This window comes from Protopterus annectens, chromosome 8.part0 (assembly GCF_019279795.1).
Source record: "Protopterus annectens isolate FY-2018-M chromosome 8.part0, PAN1.0, whole genome shotgun sequence".
NCBI classification, from domain to species: domain Eukaryota; kingdom Metazoa; phylum Chordata; order Ceratodontiformes; family Protopteridae; genus Protopterus; species Protopterus annectens.
Window position 1 is genome coordinate 946,871,387 of NC_056741.1, and position 20,899 is coordinate 946,892,285.

The 20,899-nt window shown below is 37.9% G+C and overlaps 1 protein-coding gene across 6 annotated transcripts in view; it reads right to left on the minus strand.

The window, feature by feature from the left end:
- Window positions 1–20,899, minus strand: part of LOC122809174 (phosphatidylinositol 4-kinase beta-like) — an 845,265-nt gene that overhangs the window by 293,542 nt on the left and 530,824 nt on the right. For all 6 annotated transcript variants that reach the window (XM_044080472.1, XM_044080469.1, XM_044080470.1 and 3 more), the window contains one exon: window positions 1,177–1,407. In XM_044080472.1, the coding sequence (XP_043936407.1) occupies window positions 1,177–1,407 (231 nt within the window). The remainder of the gene's footprint in view (window positions 1–1,176; window positions 1,408–20,899) is intronic.

Sequence of the window (20,899 nt, forward strand, 5' to 3'; positions counted from 1 at the left end):
CTGATTTCTGGTCCAATTTGATCAAGAAGGAAGTTACAATTGGTTGGGAACAGAGCTAACTCATACTGGTGCTGACCAAATCCATGATTTTATTATCCTTGTTTGGCATGAGGACTTACTTGTCTAGAGAGTTTGTATTGATGAAATACAGAAGTTTCTGGGCATGCATGTTTGAGGATGTGTAAGTCTCCCAGTTAATGGAGGGGTACTTGAAGTCCTCTAGGCAAATGGCATTTGGCTTAATGTATATGAACTGCATAATAGTTAGGTAGGAGTTATGGGCTGAAGAGGATATGAAGAGGGGTCCTACAGTTATTTGTGATGTGATAAGAGGCCTTGTTAATGGTTAGTTGGATGTGAAGGAGTTACCTTGTCTAGTCTAGAGGTGATTTGTTTTACACAAATATGGAGATATTGTCACCTTTAGTACCTTCATTTGGTGCGATAGGCCTCAGTTTTTAGTAAGCATATAACCCTGCACTGACGGGATGTGAATGGTCTTGAACCAAATTACTGTGATGATGTATATATTGATGTCTTCTCTTCTTTAACCTTTATTCATTAAGTGCTTTTGTCAGGCACAACATCTTTTCAACCAAAGCTACTTACCTTCCAGAAGCTGATGCTCAACAAAAAAAGCCTTACTATCCACTACTTATTCTTTTCACATTCCCAAACTATGGAACTCGGTACCTCTATTATCAAAACTCAAAACAACCTATCCAATTCCAAACACTGAAGTGGTGTGTGGATACAGTGGGTTTGAAAGGCCTGGCACATGAGTAACACTGAGGAATCAGGAATGAGAGAGATTACTACTGGAGAAGGAACTCTGGGTACTGCCAAGAAATGTGATACTTGTGCAAGGGAGAAATTAGAAAATAATACTCATAATTAATTCTTAGCTGCTGCAGTATCTTATTTTTAACCATCAAAATGATATACTTCACAGAAGTTTAGACTGAGGTTGTCCAGAAGCTGGCCATCAGCAGATGAACAGCTGTGAAAGAAGAATTAGAGGGGGGGAGTAAATGGAAGAATTAAAATATCCAAAGAAACTTGAAGCAGTCCCAGTTCATCAGTCTCCTTCCTTCTATTAGCCTGTTACTGAAGTCACTTGAACAGCACTCATCTTTTACATTATGTTTCACAATGTAACCTAAAGCAAGAGCTCACCTTGTCCTTGGAGTTCAGTACAACTGCTTGTGTGGGCGGTACTCTGGCAACATGGTGATCGAAACTTGCAGTTGGAAGCCAAACTCGTGCTGGCAGCTTATGATTTAACAGAGACAGTTCTGAGATGAGACGCTGAGTCTTCTGCTCCTTAGTTGGCATACTGGCTAATCTTTTACCAATGCCCATCAGTGACTTAATAAACTCTTTTTCTGGAGCCAGTCTCACTGGATGCTGAAAAAGCAAATAATCATAGAATTTTATTGATATTATTATTATTATTATGTTATATTTTTATTATTAGTAGTAGCGGTTTCAAGTTCACCCATCTATGAAGGCCACCAGAATACCAAGTGTAGAATCCTAAATTCAAATCAGACTACACCTCTACATTAGTTAACTCAATACCACAGATGCAACAGAGAAATTTGCTATCACTCTTAATCTTCTACTTAGCATATGACAAGATTTTCAGAACTAAGACGCCAAGACTTCAATAAACTAAAAGTTAGGTAATTACCATAATGACAAATCTGTAAGAAAGTACAGTTGTGTAAGTTGCACTTACCCTTAACAGTAGATGTTAAAATTTCTCACTACTACATCAGCCTTTAGGCTACATAGGGTTATGACTTGCCCAAGACACAGCAACTGGCCAGCTTCCAAAAGCTCTGGCTCTCTCCCACACTTTTACTCTGCCTGCTGTTTGAGCAAACCTGAGGAGGGAAAATCAGCAGTCAGAGTGGAAAATCTTCAAGACTTTCTTGCCTAAAAGTTAAGTAGTGTAATCATCCTGAAGTAAACAAACAAGAAATGGCCAAGCTATTTCTTAACAGTAACTGCATAAGCCACTAGGGGGAAGGTGAGTGGGTGCAGCTACATCAGCATTGAGGAATTCGAACATCTACTGTTATAGGTAAGTGCAACTTACATAATTGTACTATGTTCATCATTTCCACTGCTGCTGTAGCTTTAAGCTATATAGGTTGATTACCAAAGTCTGTCCAACCTAGGAGGAAGGATATGGACCCAGGAGCCCCTGAAGAATCATCCTTGCAAATCCAGTCATGGATCCAGACAAAATAATCCAGTATGTAATTCCTTGTAACAGTATATACAGATGATCATGTAACTGTCTCTAGAAAGCTTCTAGAGTCCACCCCTTTCCAATATTCCATGAAAGATTTATGTGCCTTACTACTGCCTGGATCTGGTTTATCAAGGTAGGTACAACAAAATGGAATAGCCAAACATAACCAGTTGGAAATCATCTGTTTGACACAGGTTTGCCCATTCTTGGTACTCCAGAAAGACCGTTGGTGAAGGACATCAAACAGGTACCAGGAAAACAAAAAACAGATGTCCTAAGCCAGGAAACACACCATACGTTCCACACAGCAGGAAAGTGCACTTGTGGGATTTTGTAAAATCTTTAATTCATAGGACACCATCATATAAAATCAAACGAACCAGGTTAAGCGCTTTCTTCCCCTGTACAACACTTAGGGGACATCCTCAGAACGAAATACATGTTTCTATAGAATCAACCTATTTAAACCAAGACACTCAATCAATCAATTAATCAATTAGATGTTTAAATACATTAAGTTGAAGTATATATTTTTTACAAAATGTCCACAATTGGATAAAAATAAACATGAATGAGTGAATTAAAGAATTAGTAAATTAGAGAATTTGTAAAATTCATAAAATGAATGCCCTTTTCCTTAAAATAGGCACCAGGGATAAATAATAATTTAAACCTGGTGCTTCCAAGGCATTTAATTTAATTATCCAATAAAATTCTCTCAAATTTACTAGAAGTTCCCACCAACCCCCTCTTGGGTTGTGTGGTACAACTTCTAATATGCCAAATTTAAACATTGTGTCACCCTAGCAGACTAAGGTGTGTCTGTAAAGTGCATTTTTCATGTTGTTCTTACTAATAGCATATAAATGCGTGTCCTAAAATTCCTAGTGGTTTTACCCACATAATAATTATCAAATTTCTGACACACCAAAATGTGTATTACCCCTTTGGTGTTGCAATTGCCTTTCTGTAAAAAAATGGCTCTATGATGGCCTTTAATATATACTACATCCTTGTTTAAAATGAAGGTGCATTGGTTACAATTTCCACATCTAGTTGTTCCTTTTTGTATCCAATGGTCTCTGTATAACCACCTGCTCCATTAGATTTTTGAAATTTTTTCCTGCTTTGTAAATAAAGTTTGGTGATTGACCCAAAAGTCTCGAAATGTCAACATTACTCTTAAAAATGTTCCAATTCCTTTGTATAATACCCAAGTGTTTTTTCCCAACCCCAAAGGTTATGACCATACTTGTGTTGTAAACACCACTCCTTGTAACATTGTTTGCAGTTTTTTGTATTGTTTCACCACTACCTAACAAGGGTTTGTATTTAATTCTCCAGCCTTCCTTAATTTCTTCTACTATGTTATCTAGTTTATGGGGATATCCCCTCATTTCAAACATTTTCCTGATGTTAACTAGTTCTTCCATAAATGTCTCTCTAGTGGAACACATCCTACCTGCCCTAACCAACTGACCCTTAAATATGTTCCTTTTAGTGTGCATAGGGTGGGTACTCTGAAAATCCAAATAACTATTGGAAAATGTTTCCTTCCTATAGATTTTTGAAACAAAACGTTTTACTTATAACATCCTTAAATAATGTAACATCCAAATAATCAATACTATTCTTAGAATGCCTAGCTGTAAATTTAAAATAAGGACAAATCGTGTTCATATAATTCATAAATTCTTTTAAGTCAACAGAATCATTCTTCCATACAATAAATACATCGTCCAAAAATCGATTATAAGTATACCAATAGGATTTATATATACTAGTAAAAATATACTTCTTTTCCCATGCATAGAGTACCATATTGGCATATATAGGGGCACAAGTAGCACCCATTGCTACCCCCTGTACTTGTTTATAGAACTCACCTTCAAATGTGAAAAAATTTTTGGTTAGGACATATTCCATAATGGCCAAAAGGAAATTAACCATAGAGTCTGAAAGAGGGGTAAGCTCCCTAACAGCCTCATAAAACAGTTCCAACCCTTCATTATGAGGGATGGAAGTAAATAAATCGACAATGTCAATGGTAGAAAAAATAACATTGTTGTCATACCATTCACCTTTGAATTTGGCCAAAAAATCCTATGAATCTTTGAGTAAATAATCAATGGGCTCAACAAAATTCTTCAATATTCTATCCACAAAAGTACTTAAAGTATGGGTAGAACTATTCTTAGCTGAAATGATCACCCTAAATGGAGGTTGGTCAATACATTTATGTACTTTGGGGATACCGAAGGCCTTGGGCACAAATGGGTAGTCAGTGGTCAAAAAATTAAACAAATCTTCCGATATGACCCTCTGTAATAAGGAATCTTCCAAAAATAACTATTTTTCTATGTGCTATATTAACCATGTTTCTAGATATCGTTTCATATTTATCTGTGTCTGAAAACATAAGAGTAAGTTGGTCTACATAGTCAATGGTATTAAACAATACAACCTATCCCCCCTTATCAGGCTTCATTATTCTAAGCATGGTGTTAGTTCTAACTTCATTAAAAAGAATTAATTCATCCTTGGCTAAATTAAAATGCTTCACGTTGTTTAACTCTCTAAATTCTTTCTGAATTTCATTTTCACATGCTTTCTCAAAAGCCGAAATTAGAGGGTGCAGGGGTAGGTTATAACAACTCCTCTTTTTTAATTTGATGTTACCATCGTTAAGTTGCTTATCTTGATCTCTAAAAAGCACCTTAAAATTTAATTTTCTAGTGTAGAGTCTTAATTCGGTAATAGCATCCACTGTGTCTACCTTAAAAGTAGGTATAAACTTAAAACCTTTTCTAACAAGAGAAAAGAAAACTTTGTTCAAATTCATTTCCGTATAGTTATAAATCTTAAATCCATCTAGGGTGGCACATTTGCCTTCGTATTTAATAACATTCAAATCAATTCCCTCAGGATTTTCTATCTGTAGCTGGTGTTGTTCCTGTATTCCCCCCTGTAATTTCCTCTGATGTTGTTTCTTTGCATGTGGCCCCCTTTCTAAAAAAAGGTTTTTGTAGAGTTTTATTTTCTAACCTTTCGGACCTTCTAAGAGGGGGAAAGTTGGTCTCATAATGTTCAGATGTGTTTTCATAGGTCTCATGTTCTAAATCAGTTGGTATGTCATTAGCTGTGTAATTATGTGGCTTATCCCCATTTTCCAAGCTGTTGGTACCCCTTTCACCTTCAGTCTTAGGGTGTAAGAACCAATTGGGTAAGAGGTATACTTGCTTTTTTAGAATAATCATTTTGGTCCCTAAATAATTTTTTGTTTTTACGTTCCAAATTTACTTTAACATTGGCATCAACCCTATCAAAAATCCTTTCATACTGAACAGAGTTTAAATCAAATAATAAATCGTTAGTGAGCATAACATTCATCTTATCTAATTCTTCCAACATTACCTTGATTCTTCTATTGTTGGTTTTCACAATGAACTCCATGAGTTCAAATCCAAAACTATCAAACAATGTTAATAATTTTGTTACATCACAATTACTAACATCCATCCCATTATGGAATTTGGATAGTCTTAGTCCCTTCAGCACCTGCCTCTTCTTGAGGCTTTCTTTCAAAAATAAGTTGACACATTGCAGTGCACGTATCTTAAATAAGGTATTCTTGAAATCCCTCATGGTGGTATTAAACAACTTAAAATTCTGTCCTGCTGCCTCGTTTAGGTCCGACAATGGAAAATGAAGGTCTCTCATAATCCTCTCTTTGAAATTTTGAATGTTTGTACTGGCATTGTTCCCATTAACTGTTTTATTTGATGATCTTGGAATGCCCTCTTGTGGCGTTTCGGAAAAATCGCCTTGGTTTACCAGTCTAAGGGAATGGCCAGCTAAATCCTTCTTACGTAGGTCCTCCTGGGTTAAACGATTCAGAAAATAATTGGTGAAAGAGTCCATTCTCTTATTCAGATCAGCTATCTGTTGTAATAAAGCCTCAATCACTGAGCCGAAATTTATGGCTACCCATAGACGGGTTTGCCTGTGAACCGTTGCCGTTGGTAGCTGAAACAGATTTATAACCGGAAATAATGGTCCCTATTTCTTCAATGGAACTGTCCATCATTGCCAAAAGAATGTAATAAGCTCCAAAAGTAACAAAAATACGAAACAATACCAGATCTCAAACATGATCCAAAAAATGATGAACCTCCTACAAACTGTGTTAGCTGTGTGTTGACTAGGCTGTCCAAATGGAAAAAATGTCAACCAATAATCCAGAAAGACCATTGGTGAAGGACATCATACAGGTACCAGATGTCCTAAGCCAGGAAACACACCATAAGCTCCACACAGCAGGAAAGTGCACTTGTAGGATTTTGTAAAATCTTTTATTCATAGGACACCATCATATAAAATCAAACAAACCAGGTTAAGTGCTTTCTTCCCCTGTACAACACTTAGAGGACATCCTCAGAACCAAATACATGTTTCCATAGAATCAACCTATTTAAACCAAGACACTCAATCAAGCAATTAATCAATTAGATGTTAAATACATTAAGTTGAAGTATATATTTTTTACAAAATGTCCACAATTGGATAAAAATAAACATGAATGAGTGAATTAAAGACTCAGTAAGTTAGAGAATTTATAAAATTCATAAAATTCATAAAATGAATGCCCTTTTCCTTAGGACATCCATTCTTAGTACTAACATAAGAAATAAATAATCAGTTGTTTTTTTTAAAGAACTTGGTTTAATCCAGAAAGTACCTGAGCTGCCGATGCATATCAAGAGTATGTGAACCCTTTCTCCATGGTTCTGAGGATTAGGATAGAATATTGGGAGACTGATGGCCTGATACAAAGAATCTCTGGAACAACCTTGTGCATGAATGAGGGATTTGTTTTTACTGATACCCCATCCCTAAAGCAGACTAGATAGGTTTTTACCAAGAGAGCTAGCAAATTAGATACTCATCTTGCAGTTGTCAAAGCAAAGAGAAGAAAGGTTTTCCATGTAATAAACCTTATCTATGCCTGATGTACTGGTTTAGGTGGACATTTGGTTAACTTTTCAAGCAGAAAGTTAAGATCCCAGGAAGGAGCAACCTGTCTGAGAGGTGATATCAGGTGAAACACTCCTACTAGAAACTACATTATTAAGAAAACATTGAAGAAGGAGATGGGAGGGGCATGGCCAAGAAGCCAGTCTGACAGCAGCAGAAATCCATAGCTCTGCTTAGATTTTAATATCCTGACAGGAAATATATTTTAATTTTAAGAACAATCTAACTAAAGATATAACAAAAGATAGATTATCAGAGACTCCTTATTATTTTCTAAAAATGAATACATAGTCAAGAGAATGTTTTTAATTATTCCTCTCAAGAAGTTTTCTACTAGAGATTTCAACATGAGCAACTCAAAGAATCCACACCAGGAGAGTGCAGTGAAGAAATAACAACATCTTATAATAACAAACATCCAAGAACTGTCACTAAAAATGGCAAATTTGAAAACAAAATGGATATTATCAAACAAAAATGCAGTGAACAACTGGAACGTCTAAATGGAATAGTAAAAAAACAATCTGAACAGATTCTTGCCTTAAAGGAATCAGTAACTGACCTGGATACTAGAGTGACAGAAAATGAATATCACAATGAATTTCTTCTGAAACAAAACACCAGATAGATTGAGAAACTGGAAGACCATGCAAGTAGATTAAGGAGGAATAACATAAGAATACATGGAATTCCTGAGAAAGAAGAGGGTGCTAACATGATTCAATTTTTCAATAAGTGTTTTTATCAGCACTAAACATGCCTGAATCCCTCTCTTTTGAAACCGAGAGAGCTCATCGGTCCCTGGCAAATCCAGCTTCGTCTCTGAGTTCATCTAATCCCAGGTCTATCATAGTTAGATTTCTTTACTCACAAGACCAGGACTTAGTGCTGAAATCCCCTATCATGATGGGTGAAAAAGTTATTCATTTTGACAATGACTACACCTCTACAGTCATATCCAGAAGAAAGGAGTGTGTTCCTCTAATTAAGTTCTTGAAAAAATCCAACATTAAAGCTCAAATTCTTTTTCCTGCAAGAATAAAAATCACCTTGCCAGAAGGCGTGAAGATCTTTGATTCTCTACAAGAAGCAGAAGAATTTATCTAAAAGAAGAAAATACTGTGGACATAGAAGAAATGGAATGCTTATCCCAGAGTCTGAAGAGACAGGCAACAAAAAATGGATGGTCTGTGAAGGAAGGAGCAAACAAAACTAAAAAAACTAAAGGACAAATGAATAAATTTCTTCTAACTTTAAACAATTTGTTTTATGAATCATAATATAATTTGATTCTGGAAAATCTCTATACTGTAAGGTAATGTGAATCATCTTTATTATTAACTTTCTCTTTTCCTTTCTATATATACTTCTTCTAATTACATATAGTACTAAGTATTTAAATAACATTCTCTCTCTTTCTCTCTCTTTTCTTTCTTCCTATTCCTTTTTCTTACTAATGTTCCTTTTCTCTCTTTTCCCCACTATAAGTACTTTACATACTTTTCCCTTTAAAATAACTACAAATGATATATGTCTTCTAATTCTTCAGTAATAGTATAATTTGACAATACCAAAGTCCTTTTTTTCTAGTGGATCAGTGGTGGGGTATCAATATGTTTCTGATTAGGGTTTCTAACTAGATGTTTTAGACTATTTGTTTAGACACATACAAACATTAATACAGTACACTAATGGTGTTTTATAGATGGCTAAATATAAGTTTTATATATATATATATATATATATATACACACACACACACACACACACACACACACACACACACACACACACACACACATATACATACTAGGTTCTTTTTTTCTTTCTCTGGTCTGGTTAATTGGGGGGTTAATGATTGAAATGTTATAAAATGATTTCTGATTTGAGGCAGCTGTTACTTCTAAACAGCTGTTTTTATATGAAAGGGTTATTTTTTTCATGATGTTGATATTTTGTGAAGAAACTGGTGGTCTGTGTGACTGTTCTCATTGTGGAGATTCATGACATGCACTAACAAGGCAGCTTGAGTGTTTTCTTTTTTTTTTGCTTTCTGTAAACTCTAAAGCCTCCAAGATTTGATTTCCCACTGAAAATGCTTTTTCTCCTCACTAGAGGCAACTTCTGCTGTGCATGAGCTTATTTAGATACTTTTTAACAAGTTTATGAAGCTGCAGCTTGAGGAAACAACAGTGATGACATCACTTGACCTTCTGAACTTGTTAGATGACTACAATTAGAATTCTTTTCTCTTGAAATTCTATTATCCTTCACTTAGATACTTTAAATGGTAAATAATTAGTTTGGTTAAAAGTGTTTAACTCCTTTGAAAATACCTATGTTCTTTTATAGATGCATACATTCTGCAGATTCAATGACACTTTTACTAACTAAATGACATCAAATGAACTAGGAGCTGCATTAGAAAACTCGTTATTTATATTAACATCCGACTTATGTTACATAACTAAACCTTTAGTAACTAAACAGAGGGTTGTGAGGCTTTTTTGTAACAAGTGTTATATATATATTCAACAGATCCTTACATGAAAAATGTTAGATGACTGACAAAATGGTTAAAACATCTGATGTTTCTTGAAAAGTCTTGGAAATACTGACAATCTTCTTAACCTTCAGCTTCTAATGTTTATACATACTTTGATCTGATGTGTATTTCTGACATATCTACTTATCAGAGGTGCTATTATTATATATGTGACATATTCATATAGCTTCAGTTATATTGAACACTCTCATTTTAATGTATATTTCATGAACTCAGATTTCTTTAGTTGCTTTCATAATGCTCTTCTTTTTTGTTTTTATACTATATTCTAAGCAGAGATGGATAATCTGTGTCTTTTGGTATTGGAGAGGTGGTAGATGGATGGTTTAGTTAAGTTTTTAACTAAACCAGAAGCTTTATGTTTCATGTATGTGTTTGCAAATAGTTTTTGGTTTTTGAAAATAGTGCTTAATACCTGTTATACATCCATGATAAGTAAGTTTTCAGTAGATTTCAAGTCAACACGGAAGAAAGGTCTTTCAGTAAGTAACAACATACACATTATAGTCAATGGCTTATAAATGTTTATCATTAAATATTAATGGTTTGAACAATAATGTCAAAAGAGCTGGCTTGCTTAAATATATTAAAATGCATAAAGCCCAGATCATCTTTTTACAGGAAGCCAATCTATTAAAAAATACCTACAAAAATTCAATTAATGGCTATACCATTCTGGCCGATTCAAGTTTTAAGACTAAGAGAAGGGGCACTCTTATTCTATGGAAAAATACTTATACTATGCCAAGAATTATAGACACAATTTCAGATAAAGATGAGATGCTAAGCATGGTTATTTTGGAAATCAATAGGAAGTATTATACTTTGATTAATATATACTGGATACCAGGACCAAGTACTAAATATGTTGAGAAATCTCTGGATCTGATTACTTTAAATGCAAAAGGGGAAATTATAGCAACAGGTGATTTTAACTGCCTATTATCAGGCAATGATACTTCTAAGAATGGTAAAATAAAACTAACATCTTAAGCCAAGAAGTTAAATGACTTTACAAACCAGATGAACCTGAAAGATATACATGGTCTAAGAGAACATTATTCCTTATTCTATACTCACTATTCATATCGGTTTGGTACACAAACAAACATAGATAATGTCTTTTTATCAAATAATATATACTCAAAAATAAGTGATGTATCTATAATGACTTGTCCACTTTCCGACCATAATGCTATAAACTTTACATTAACTACGCATACAGATGATTTAAGATTTCTACAGAGAATTCCTGCTTACATAACTAAGTTAAAAGACTTTAGGGAATGGATAATGAAAGAAGTAGACATGTTTATGGAAACAAATGATAATGGTGAAGTGACTGATACTATACTATGGGACACCTTTAAAGTTTATATATATGGTAGAATAAAATCTTGGTACCTTAAAAAAAAGGAGAGAGTGGGACAAAGAACTTTTAGAATTACAAAAAAAAAACATAGACACGATAAAAATGGATGCAAAACCAAATAAAGTAGCACATAAGATTACTAAGCTAAATCAAAAATACTTAGAAGTTCTCAATCATAAGGTAGCCATAAATCTGGAAAAATTTTAATTACAATCTTATGCTGTAAATCCTAAATATCTACATAAATAGCGGTAAGATGCAAAAAAAATAAACAATCAAAATCTTATTAATGAGATTAAATATAAAAGTGATGGTTCAGTTAAGACTACATCTGCCTTAATGGGCATATTAGAAGTGTTCAAAAACTACTATAAAGATATAAATAATAACATACCTATTTTGGAGACAGATAATGTAATAAATACTTTTAATCAAGAAAATATAACTACTAAGGTGTTAATGCAACAGAATAACATATTAAATAAACAAGTAACACTAACAGAAGTGAAGCAGCAAATGAAAAAAATTAAAAGATAATAAACTTCCAGGATTTTTCCTGAACATATAATAAAGAAAATGATGAGTGTCTCTTCTATGGTTAAGCAAAAATGTATAACACCCCCATTGTGGAAATATTCAATTATCTCCCCCATTTTAAAACAAGATAAGGACCCCAAATCTTGTGATTCATATAGACCAATTTCGTTACTAAACACTGATTATAAAATTTTCATGGCATTAATCAAATATTTAATAACTTTAAAAATATAATTGACTGTAATTACAACATTAAACAATTCCTATTTCTTATATTCCCTACAGCATACTCCCCTGATTGGCTAGTTTCTTTCAACATCAATGCGATGAAAAAATTAAAGGAAAATAACTTGATATTCTGGCATCAGTTTATTGAAAATAAGAATATTAAACCACTAAACTCTCTTCTGTTTAGTTTTCATCATAGTTAAGATGGTTGTTTATACAATCATTATGGCAGTTTATAGAAAACAAAATGAGAGTACCAATTAACCTAGAGACTGACTCTATACCTAGTTTGATCCAACTTTTTCTTAGGTGTCTTGAAAAGACAGATGATCAAAAATTAAGTATCTCACCTATCTATAAGTTACTAAGAGAAGACACTCTAAAGTTTTACTCAAATTTTTGGAATTACTATGTAAAGATTAATGGAGAACAAATATCTGATGAATCCAAAAACTGTTATTGAAATCTACGTATGGTACCTCTTCTTCATTATACTGGAAATTGTATACATGGAAATTTATGAATAGGAGTTTCTATACTCCACATAAAATAAATCTTATACTCAAAAACAGTGAAAGTAAATGTTGGAAATGTGATGAATTATTAGAGGCCAACTGGGTTCACATGTTCATTGAATGTAGAAATGTTGTTCAATACTGGAAAAACGTCAGATATTTTGTAAAGGCTTTATAGTCTGATAACCATCATATTTCTAACTCACTAATCCTATTCAATGTTCCTATACCTAATATAATACCTAAATTTCAGATTCAGTTACTATGGTCAATTCTTGCAATTTCCAGAAAAGTTATTACCTTGAAGTGGAAAAGTAAACAAGATTTGATGTTTAAAGAGTTTATTAATTTAGCAAAAGTTGTTTGCAAAAAAAGAACTGTAAACCATTTGTTATAGAACTCATAACATTACTCATAAAAATAGCATGGCAAAAATTGGAAAACCTTTTGAACAAAATCTGATAACTTCTCATGGATAAAATGATTGTTTATCATGGATGAATGCAAATATTGTAAATAGTTTTGTTATTGTTTTATTGTATTTGCTATATGTACATTTGCATATGTCTATAATGAAAACAAAATAAAAATGTTTTTGGGAAAAAAAATAAAGCATAGATGATGGCAAAAAAAAAAGAAGGATGCATGGGCAGACACATTGAAGGGTCCACAAGAAGTCACTTTGTAAATAACATTTGTATATACTGCATGTTGTCAGTCTCTCTGTATATACCGTCATGTAACTATTATGCAACTATTGTGTTTTCCCTAGGCTGAGACTGAAATCGATCCCATGGGATCAGTGCTCTACCACAGTTAACAAATTCAGAAGAAAAAAGAAAAGAAAGAAAGAAAGAAAGAAAGAAAGAAAGAAAGAAAGAAAGAAAGAAAGAAAGAAGAAAGTAGTATGAAGGCCACAGGCTAATACCTCCACAAATATTTTAGCACCAGTGGTACAATCCCAAATAGTGCACAGGATATTGGGTAAGCACCAAACATCAACATTCTTTCACATGTCAAGACAAATTTTTCTAGTAGCAGGATCTCTTAACTCATTTAGTACCTGCTACATGACCTCTAAAAAGAGGCGACTAAAAGTTATCAAAATCCAGGCAGATAATTTAAGATGCTTTAGATTGGGATGTATTAAACTCCCCATCTTATGTGAGTAGATATAGACAGTGAGGAAGCTTGTGGTAAATGTCCTTGGTCAGTTCCATAAAATGGAAGAACCAATACTGCCTGGTAAAAAACTGGGTCACCACAAACTTTTGGGAAGTCTTCCTGCAACTTCATAATCATCCTTGATATCAGTAGAAAGAGTGGAAATGCATAAAGAAACATTCCCTTGCAAGGGTAAGAAAAAGGTCATCTATTAAGTTGTCAGTTTTGAAAGGAGGCCAACAGATTTATTTGACGTGTTCCCCAGAACTGGATCAATACTAGGAAGACCCTCCCTTATATTCAAATTGTACTTGTAAGGGTCTGTCCTATCCTGCTCAGTATGCCTGCCACTATGTTTTGCTCTGACTAAATGTAATATGATTGGAGGGTGAAAGAATGCTGAAAGGCTAATTCCCAGGTGATCATAGCCTGCCTATATAGAAGGTACAGCCTTGTGCTCCCAGCTAGTTGATGTGTTACATCACTGGGGTGTAGTATGTAATCATCAGGAGAAGGCATGGATCACAGCCCATATCCTTTTAAAAATTAGGTGCTTCGGCCTGTCTGAGGACTTCCACTAGGTTCCATTTATATAATACCCAAGACAGGTATCTTAAAATCTAAAGGATGCAAGCATTGAGTCTATATGTTGCTTTTTTTTTTATACCAGGAAATCATTTTCATGTTCAACATACTGAGGGGAATCATGAAAATCATAAATGACATAAATCCCAGAATCCTGAAAAATTCTGAGAAGCTCAGGAAGGTCTCCAGATAAATCACCTTCTCATGCATTGAAAACTTTTACTGTGGAGTGTCTATAACACATCCCAGAAGACAATCCAGTGTGAAGTGGTCAAGGAGGATTTCTGAACATTTATCTAGAATCCCAGATCAGTCAGAAGAGGTGAAAAAGAAGTTATGTTCTTACCATAATGTTCCATGTGAGTTGTTCCTCTCGCCTTTGTTCTTACACGTGGGTACGGAGCAGATCTATCGGCTCCGAGCTGGCCGCTTTCCAAGCTCAAGATCTCTGAGTAGCTCGAGGCACAGTCCCTATCCCATGATGCTCTCTGACTAACCTCAGATCTAGTTTGCTGAACCCAGCAAGAAAAAATTCCACTAAACATACTAATATGCCAAAAATATACACATGTATACATATATTTACAATTTGCTAAGAATTACTCTGGCTGGAGTAAAGGAAACTAGTTAGACCAACCAGACTACCAGTCATACCCGTTCTTCAAGAACCTGGAGGGGGAAGGTGGGAGGGAGTGTAACAAAGGCGAGATGAACAACTCACGTGGAACGTTATGGTAAGAACATAACTTCTTTATGTGAAGTTGTTCAATCTCGCTGTTTGTTCTTACACATGGGTAGCGTCCCAAGCACCCTAATCCTGGGTGGCTCATGGGAGTACATTCCTGAGAACAGTGGAACCAAAGGAAGCCCTGTCCCTGGAGGCCCTGTCCACTTTGTAATGAGTGATAAATGTATGAGATTTGGACCAAGTAGCAGCTGCAGAAATAGTGTCCAAAGAGAAACGGGCTGCATGAGCCAGGGATGTAGACACAGCCCTGGTGGAATGTGCTTTCACACTATGCTCTAAAGGTTGGTTGGTTGATGAATATATATATTTTATGCAATCAGATAACCACTTAGACAATGTAACTTTAGCTACAGGCAGCCCCTTTTTATTGTCTGCATGAGAAACAAAGAGTTGTTCCGATTTCCTAAACTCCTTTGTTCTGTCCAAATAAAACCTCAATTGTCTGTGAACATCAAGTTTATGTAACATATATTCTAATTTATTCAAATGGTGTCTGAAAAATGTGGGCAGCTCAATAGACTGGTTCAAACTGACCTCGGAGCAGACCTTAGGAAGAAAGGTGGGATTTGTCCTGAAAGACACACTGTCGGGATGAAAAAACAGATATGGAGGCCTGATAGAAAGAGCTTGTAGTTCTGAAACTCTACGAGTTGAGGTAATAGCCACCAAGAATATTGTTTCCCAAGAAATGAACTTCAAGGGACAAGAAGATGCGGGTTCAAAGGGGGGAAGCATAAGCTGAGATGGTATTAAATTTAGATTCCAGGGGCAACTGGTTGTCTGACAGGTGGCCTAAGGTGATGAGTCCCTTTCAGAAAGGCTTTACATAATCTGTGAGAGATAAGATTAGACCCTTCATATCCCAGGTGAAAATTGGATATTGCAGCCAACTGAACTCTTACAGTGGCCGCTGCTGCACCTTCGTGAAAAAGCATACTGAGAAACTCCAGAACACTATCAATAAGAGCGACATAGGGATCAATATCATGTTGAAAGGCCCAATAAACAAAACGCTTCCATTTGCTGTTGTACAGTTTTCTGGTGGAGACTTTATGAGAGGAGACCAGAATATGTTGCAGCACGAAAGATAAATTATATGACCTGGCTACGTTGGGAAGTGGAGCAGCCAAGCTGTCAGTTTGAGGGACTGAAGAGAGGGGGTGAAGAACCCCTGACGAGTGAGTCAGAAGGTCAGGCACTGGGTCCAGAAACCAAGGTTCTTCCAGTTGATATTGGTAAAGAAAGGGGAACCATATCTACCGAGGCCAAAAGGGGGCTATCAGAATAACAGTCCTTCTTGAGCTTTTTGCTTTCTGTAAAAATCTGGGAATCAGCGAGGCTGGAGGAAAGGCATAAAAGAGACCCTCGGGCCAATCGTGTATGAGTGAATCCCTTGGGCTTCCCCTGGAGAAGGATTCAGGGCAAAATAGCTTCTGCATTTGGCATTCAGTGGGGATGCAAAAAGGTCACAGCAAGGTTGACCCCATCTGTGGAAAATCATTTCCGCCACTTCTTCTTTGAGGGACCACTTGTGGGGAAACAGAATTGCTCTGCTCAGTTTGTCCGCTATCACGTTGGATTTCCCCAGGATGTGCATTGCTATCAGAAAGCACCCGGTGGATACGACCCACTGCCAAATTCTCAAGGCTTCTTGGCATAAGGGGTAAGACTTGGTTCCCCCCTGTTTGTTGATGTACCAGACCACTGACATGTTGTCCGTCTGGATCACAATCGTCTCCCAAGGCAGGGAGTCGTGGAAGTGCTGCAATGCTAAAAGCACCGCTCTCAACTCCAGGACACTGATGTGCAAATGAGATTCCATCTCTGTCCAGGTACCTTGGGCAGTTCTTCCCTGAAAAAGCCCCCCACCCTATGAGGGAAGCATCCATGGTGACCATGGCTACGGGAGGGTTGAACTACAAATGGTCGATCTATCATCACCTGGTGACTGTTCAGCCACCAGAGAAGGTCCTTCTTGCAAGCATCTGTCAGTAGGATCTTGAAAGACATTGGGATCTGTTGATAAGACCACTGGGTGAAAAGCAACCACTGGAGTATTTGCATGTGCATCCGTCCCAGAGGAACCGCTATGAGGGTAGCTGCCATGGTGCCTAAAAGTTTTAAAACCTGAAAGGCAGGTACTGTCTTTTCTTTTAGCAAGCGGGACACCTGATTTCGTAGAAAGATAACTCTTTCTTGAGGTAATCTGATCAATGCGGTGGTGGTGTCTAGATCTGCTCTGATAAAGGAGATATGTTGCGATGGTAATACGGCAGATTTTTCAAAATGTATGGTTATTCCTAACCGAGAACAGAGATTGATCGTATGATCCCTGGAAAGAATGAGTTGATGCCTGGTGGTGGCGGACAGGAGCCAGTCATCCAGATATGGAAACACCCGGAATCCTAGATGCCTCAGGTGAGCTGTAACCACTGCCATGCATTTGGTGAACACTCTGAGGGCTGAGGTGAGACCAAAGGGCCGTGCTCAAAATTGGTAGTGACTGGCCCCCAGCTGGAAATGCAAATGATCTCTGGAAGGTCTGGCCATTTTGATGTGGTAGTACACATCCTTGAGATCTAAAGAGCACATCCAATCGCACGTTCCCAGGAACGAGAGTATCGACTGAAGCGTGACCATCTGTAACTTTTCCTTCTTTACAAAAGCGTTTAGCTTGCTGAGGTCTAAAATGGGCCTCCAGTCCCCCGTTTTCTTTGGAACTAAAAAGAATCTGGAGTAAGTTCCAGATCCTATCTGGTCCGCTGGGACTGGCTGGATAACTCTTTTTTCTAGCAGCTTTTGGATTTCTATAGCTGCTTGATCCCACAGACTGGGTGGAACATCTGGGATTCTTGTTCTGACTGGCAGGGACTCTGAAAAGGGGATGATGTAACCTCGGGCAACTATGCTTTTTACCCAAGAATCTGATGTAATTCCTAGCCAGGCATCTGGGTACAAAGCCAAGCAACTCCCGACTGCCTCCAGAGTAGGACAGTCGGGCCTCCTCTCAGGAGCACTGATAAGGCTTGCCAGAGAACTGCTCCCTGTCACCCTGGTTTTGCGGACCACTTGTGCCGCCAAAGCGGCGTCTTCCATTATTGCCCCCTCCTCTGCCCCTGAAGGTGGGTTTCACTACATGTGTTCTGGAAAGCTCCTTGTGACTTCTGGAAGCACATTTTTCCACCTTTCTGACCTTTGGGGTATGGTCTAGTAGGGGTGGAAAAATGGACTCCTATGGCAGATAGAGTCTTTCCTTCCTGCTCACACCTAGTGAGAGTCTCCTTGACTTGGGGCCCAAACAAAGTAGAGCCATCAAATGGGGTGTTGACAAAGGAAGACTTGAAGGCTTCCGCAAAGGAGCATAAGTGCATCCAGGATGGTCTCACAGAGCTATCGCTGAACCTTCTGCTCGACTCAACCCATCGGCTGCATAGGAAATGAGCCGCATGGAAGAGTCGACAATGGAATTAAGGGAAGAAAGCTGAGCCGTCACCTTCTCAGAAATAGCTTTATCTGTGTTACCCTTTAGAGTATCTCCAAGTTCCTGGAAGACATCTTGTTGAAAACAGGTAAAATGGGTTAAGTAGTTAAGTGATCTCATGGCAAATGTCGCAGAACTAAAAATACGTTTCCCATATCTGTTCATAGTCCTAGAATCTCTATTAGGAGGATGGATAGTAGAAGAGGTCTCTGATATCTCTTTCTTGGTGGCCACCACCACCACCATGGCATCAACAGGGACTCCTTTAGTGAGGTACACTTTGTCTTAAGGGGAAGTGATGAACTTATTGGGCCTCCGTGGGACTGGTTCCATGGAATCAGGGGACTCCCAAGCCCTTTGAGCAACCAGATCCATCAGTTCGTTGAAGGGCGGAGTAACCCAGGAGGTGTATGGTTGAGACCCAAAGGTCTTCAGGAGCACCGACTCATCCTCAGTAGGGGTAACAGACTGCCAGTCACCCTTCTGTTTCAGTATTTCCAGGATGTCTGCAAAGGAGACATCCTCTGAGGGGGACCGTGGGGACCCTTCTGATTCCTCTAGGTCGGTGTCTGATGTCAAGGATTCCTGAGGGGAATCCAAATGCCTCCTCTTGCAAACTCTCTTTCTGGGGACCTCATCAGTGGGAGGCGTCTGGTGAAGTCTCAGTAGAGCAGGGTTCACCCAAAGGGGTTACCTGAGGCTCTGGGTCTTGATGCTTAGTAGGAACCTGCGATGTAGAGGCAGAACACGGTATTTTAGGGGAGGAAGAGGAGAGACCTGAGGAAGTGAGGGTCTTGGCAGACATTACCCTCCTCATGGCATCAAAGGCACCTGAGTCTCGACCCAAGGACCCCGCCGGTTCTGAGGAAGAAGGCAGCTGCCCCGGTGTCAAGACCAAGGGCTCCGAACCCGAGGACGGAGCCAAGCTCGTCTGTGCCGTGGCCTCGAGAGGAAGGGTCAGAACTGATGCGTCGGTTTGACTCTCTCCCCCAACCTGGAAACAAAGAGACAGCGTCGGCTCCGAGACTCTTCGAATGGCACTGAAGAGATCAGGGTCGACGGAGCCGAAGTCACTGGGACAGGACTCAGCTCCATGGGTTCCACAACCATCAGATCTTCTGCCTCCAGCTCTGAAGGCCTAGATAAGCTCGGAGGAGGAGGAGTCACAGGCAAAGGGACAGTAGTAGGAATCAAACCCAGTTGGGATGAAACCGAAAGTAATTTGGCCAATGCTGGGTTCTCTAAAAGCCTCTGCACCACACAGTCCACATCGACGTCTGAAAGGGTCCTAGAAGAACAGGTCGAAGGGACAGAAGAAGCCACCGGTCTAAGTATTGAAGACTTCAACACCTCTGACACTGGCTCCAGCTCAGAGGGTTGGCTCCAAAACATCGGTTGGTGCATGGCTCTGATGACTTAGGAACCGGCGACCGCACCTTAACAGAGGTGCTTGGAACCGAGGGCCTGGGTTCCGAGGACACCCTTGAAGACTTCGACCATTTCGAAAACTTGGAGGTCTGGTCAGTCTTATCCAAGGCTTCCTGAAATTCGGGTTTCAAAAGTCCTCTATCAATTAACTTTCTTCTTCTTTCAAGTTATACTCTGCAACTAAAAGAGTGGCAGATAGAACAATCCTCCTATAACTGCACAGGTCCTAGACAATATACACAGGACACATGATTGTCCATAACAGACATTTTCTGCCCACAGTCGCACCTCTTGAAAGCTGACTTCTGTTTCACTTTTTGGTCAGACATAATATTAAGCAGCACACAATTATCAGATCCCTGATAATACAAAACAAAACGGTACTATAAGGAGTTCAAAAACTGTTGAACTTTCTACCAGCACACAATTATCTAAATATTAATAACAAAATATTTATAGCAAATAGTAAAGCACACTGTCTTAAAACTAAGTATAAAGGGATAGGGAAATCAAGTTGACACAGCCCTGTTCAACTATAGGAGTGAAGCACAGAAGTGCCTAGACGAAAAAGAGGGCAAGGCCCAAGAGCAACCACTCCAACAACACCAACACAGCTAAAATCCACACAACAACTCTAACAAAATAACAGGAACAGATTATCTATCAATTAACTTTCTTCCTAACTGTAATAAGAATATTAACTCCACGAAAACTATAAGTACAAATTGTCAAAAGACAGAAAAAGAATTATACTGGCTCAAGCTCTCTGAAGAACTTGCGATCCATTGCAGTGGCAAACTAGATCTGAGGTTAGTCAGAGAGCATCATGGGATAGGGACTGTGCCTCGAGCTACTCAGAGATCTTGAGCTTGGAAAGCAGCCGGCTCGGAGCCGATGGATCGGCTCCGTATCCACGTGTAAGAACAAACGGCGAGATTCAACAACTTCACATACTATGTTAAGGACTCTTGAATCTCA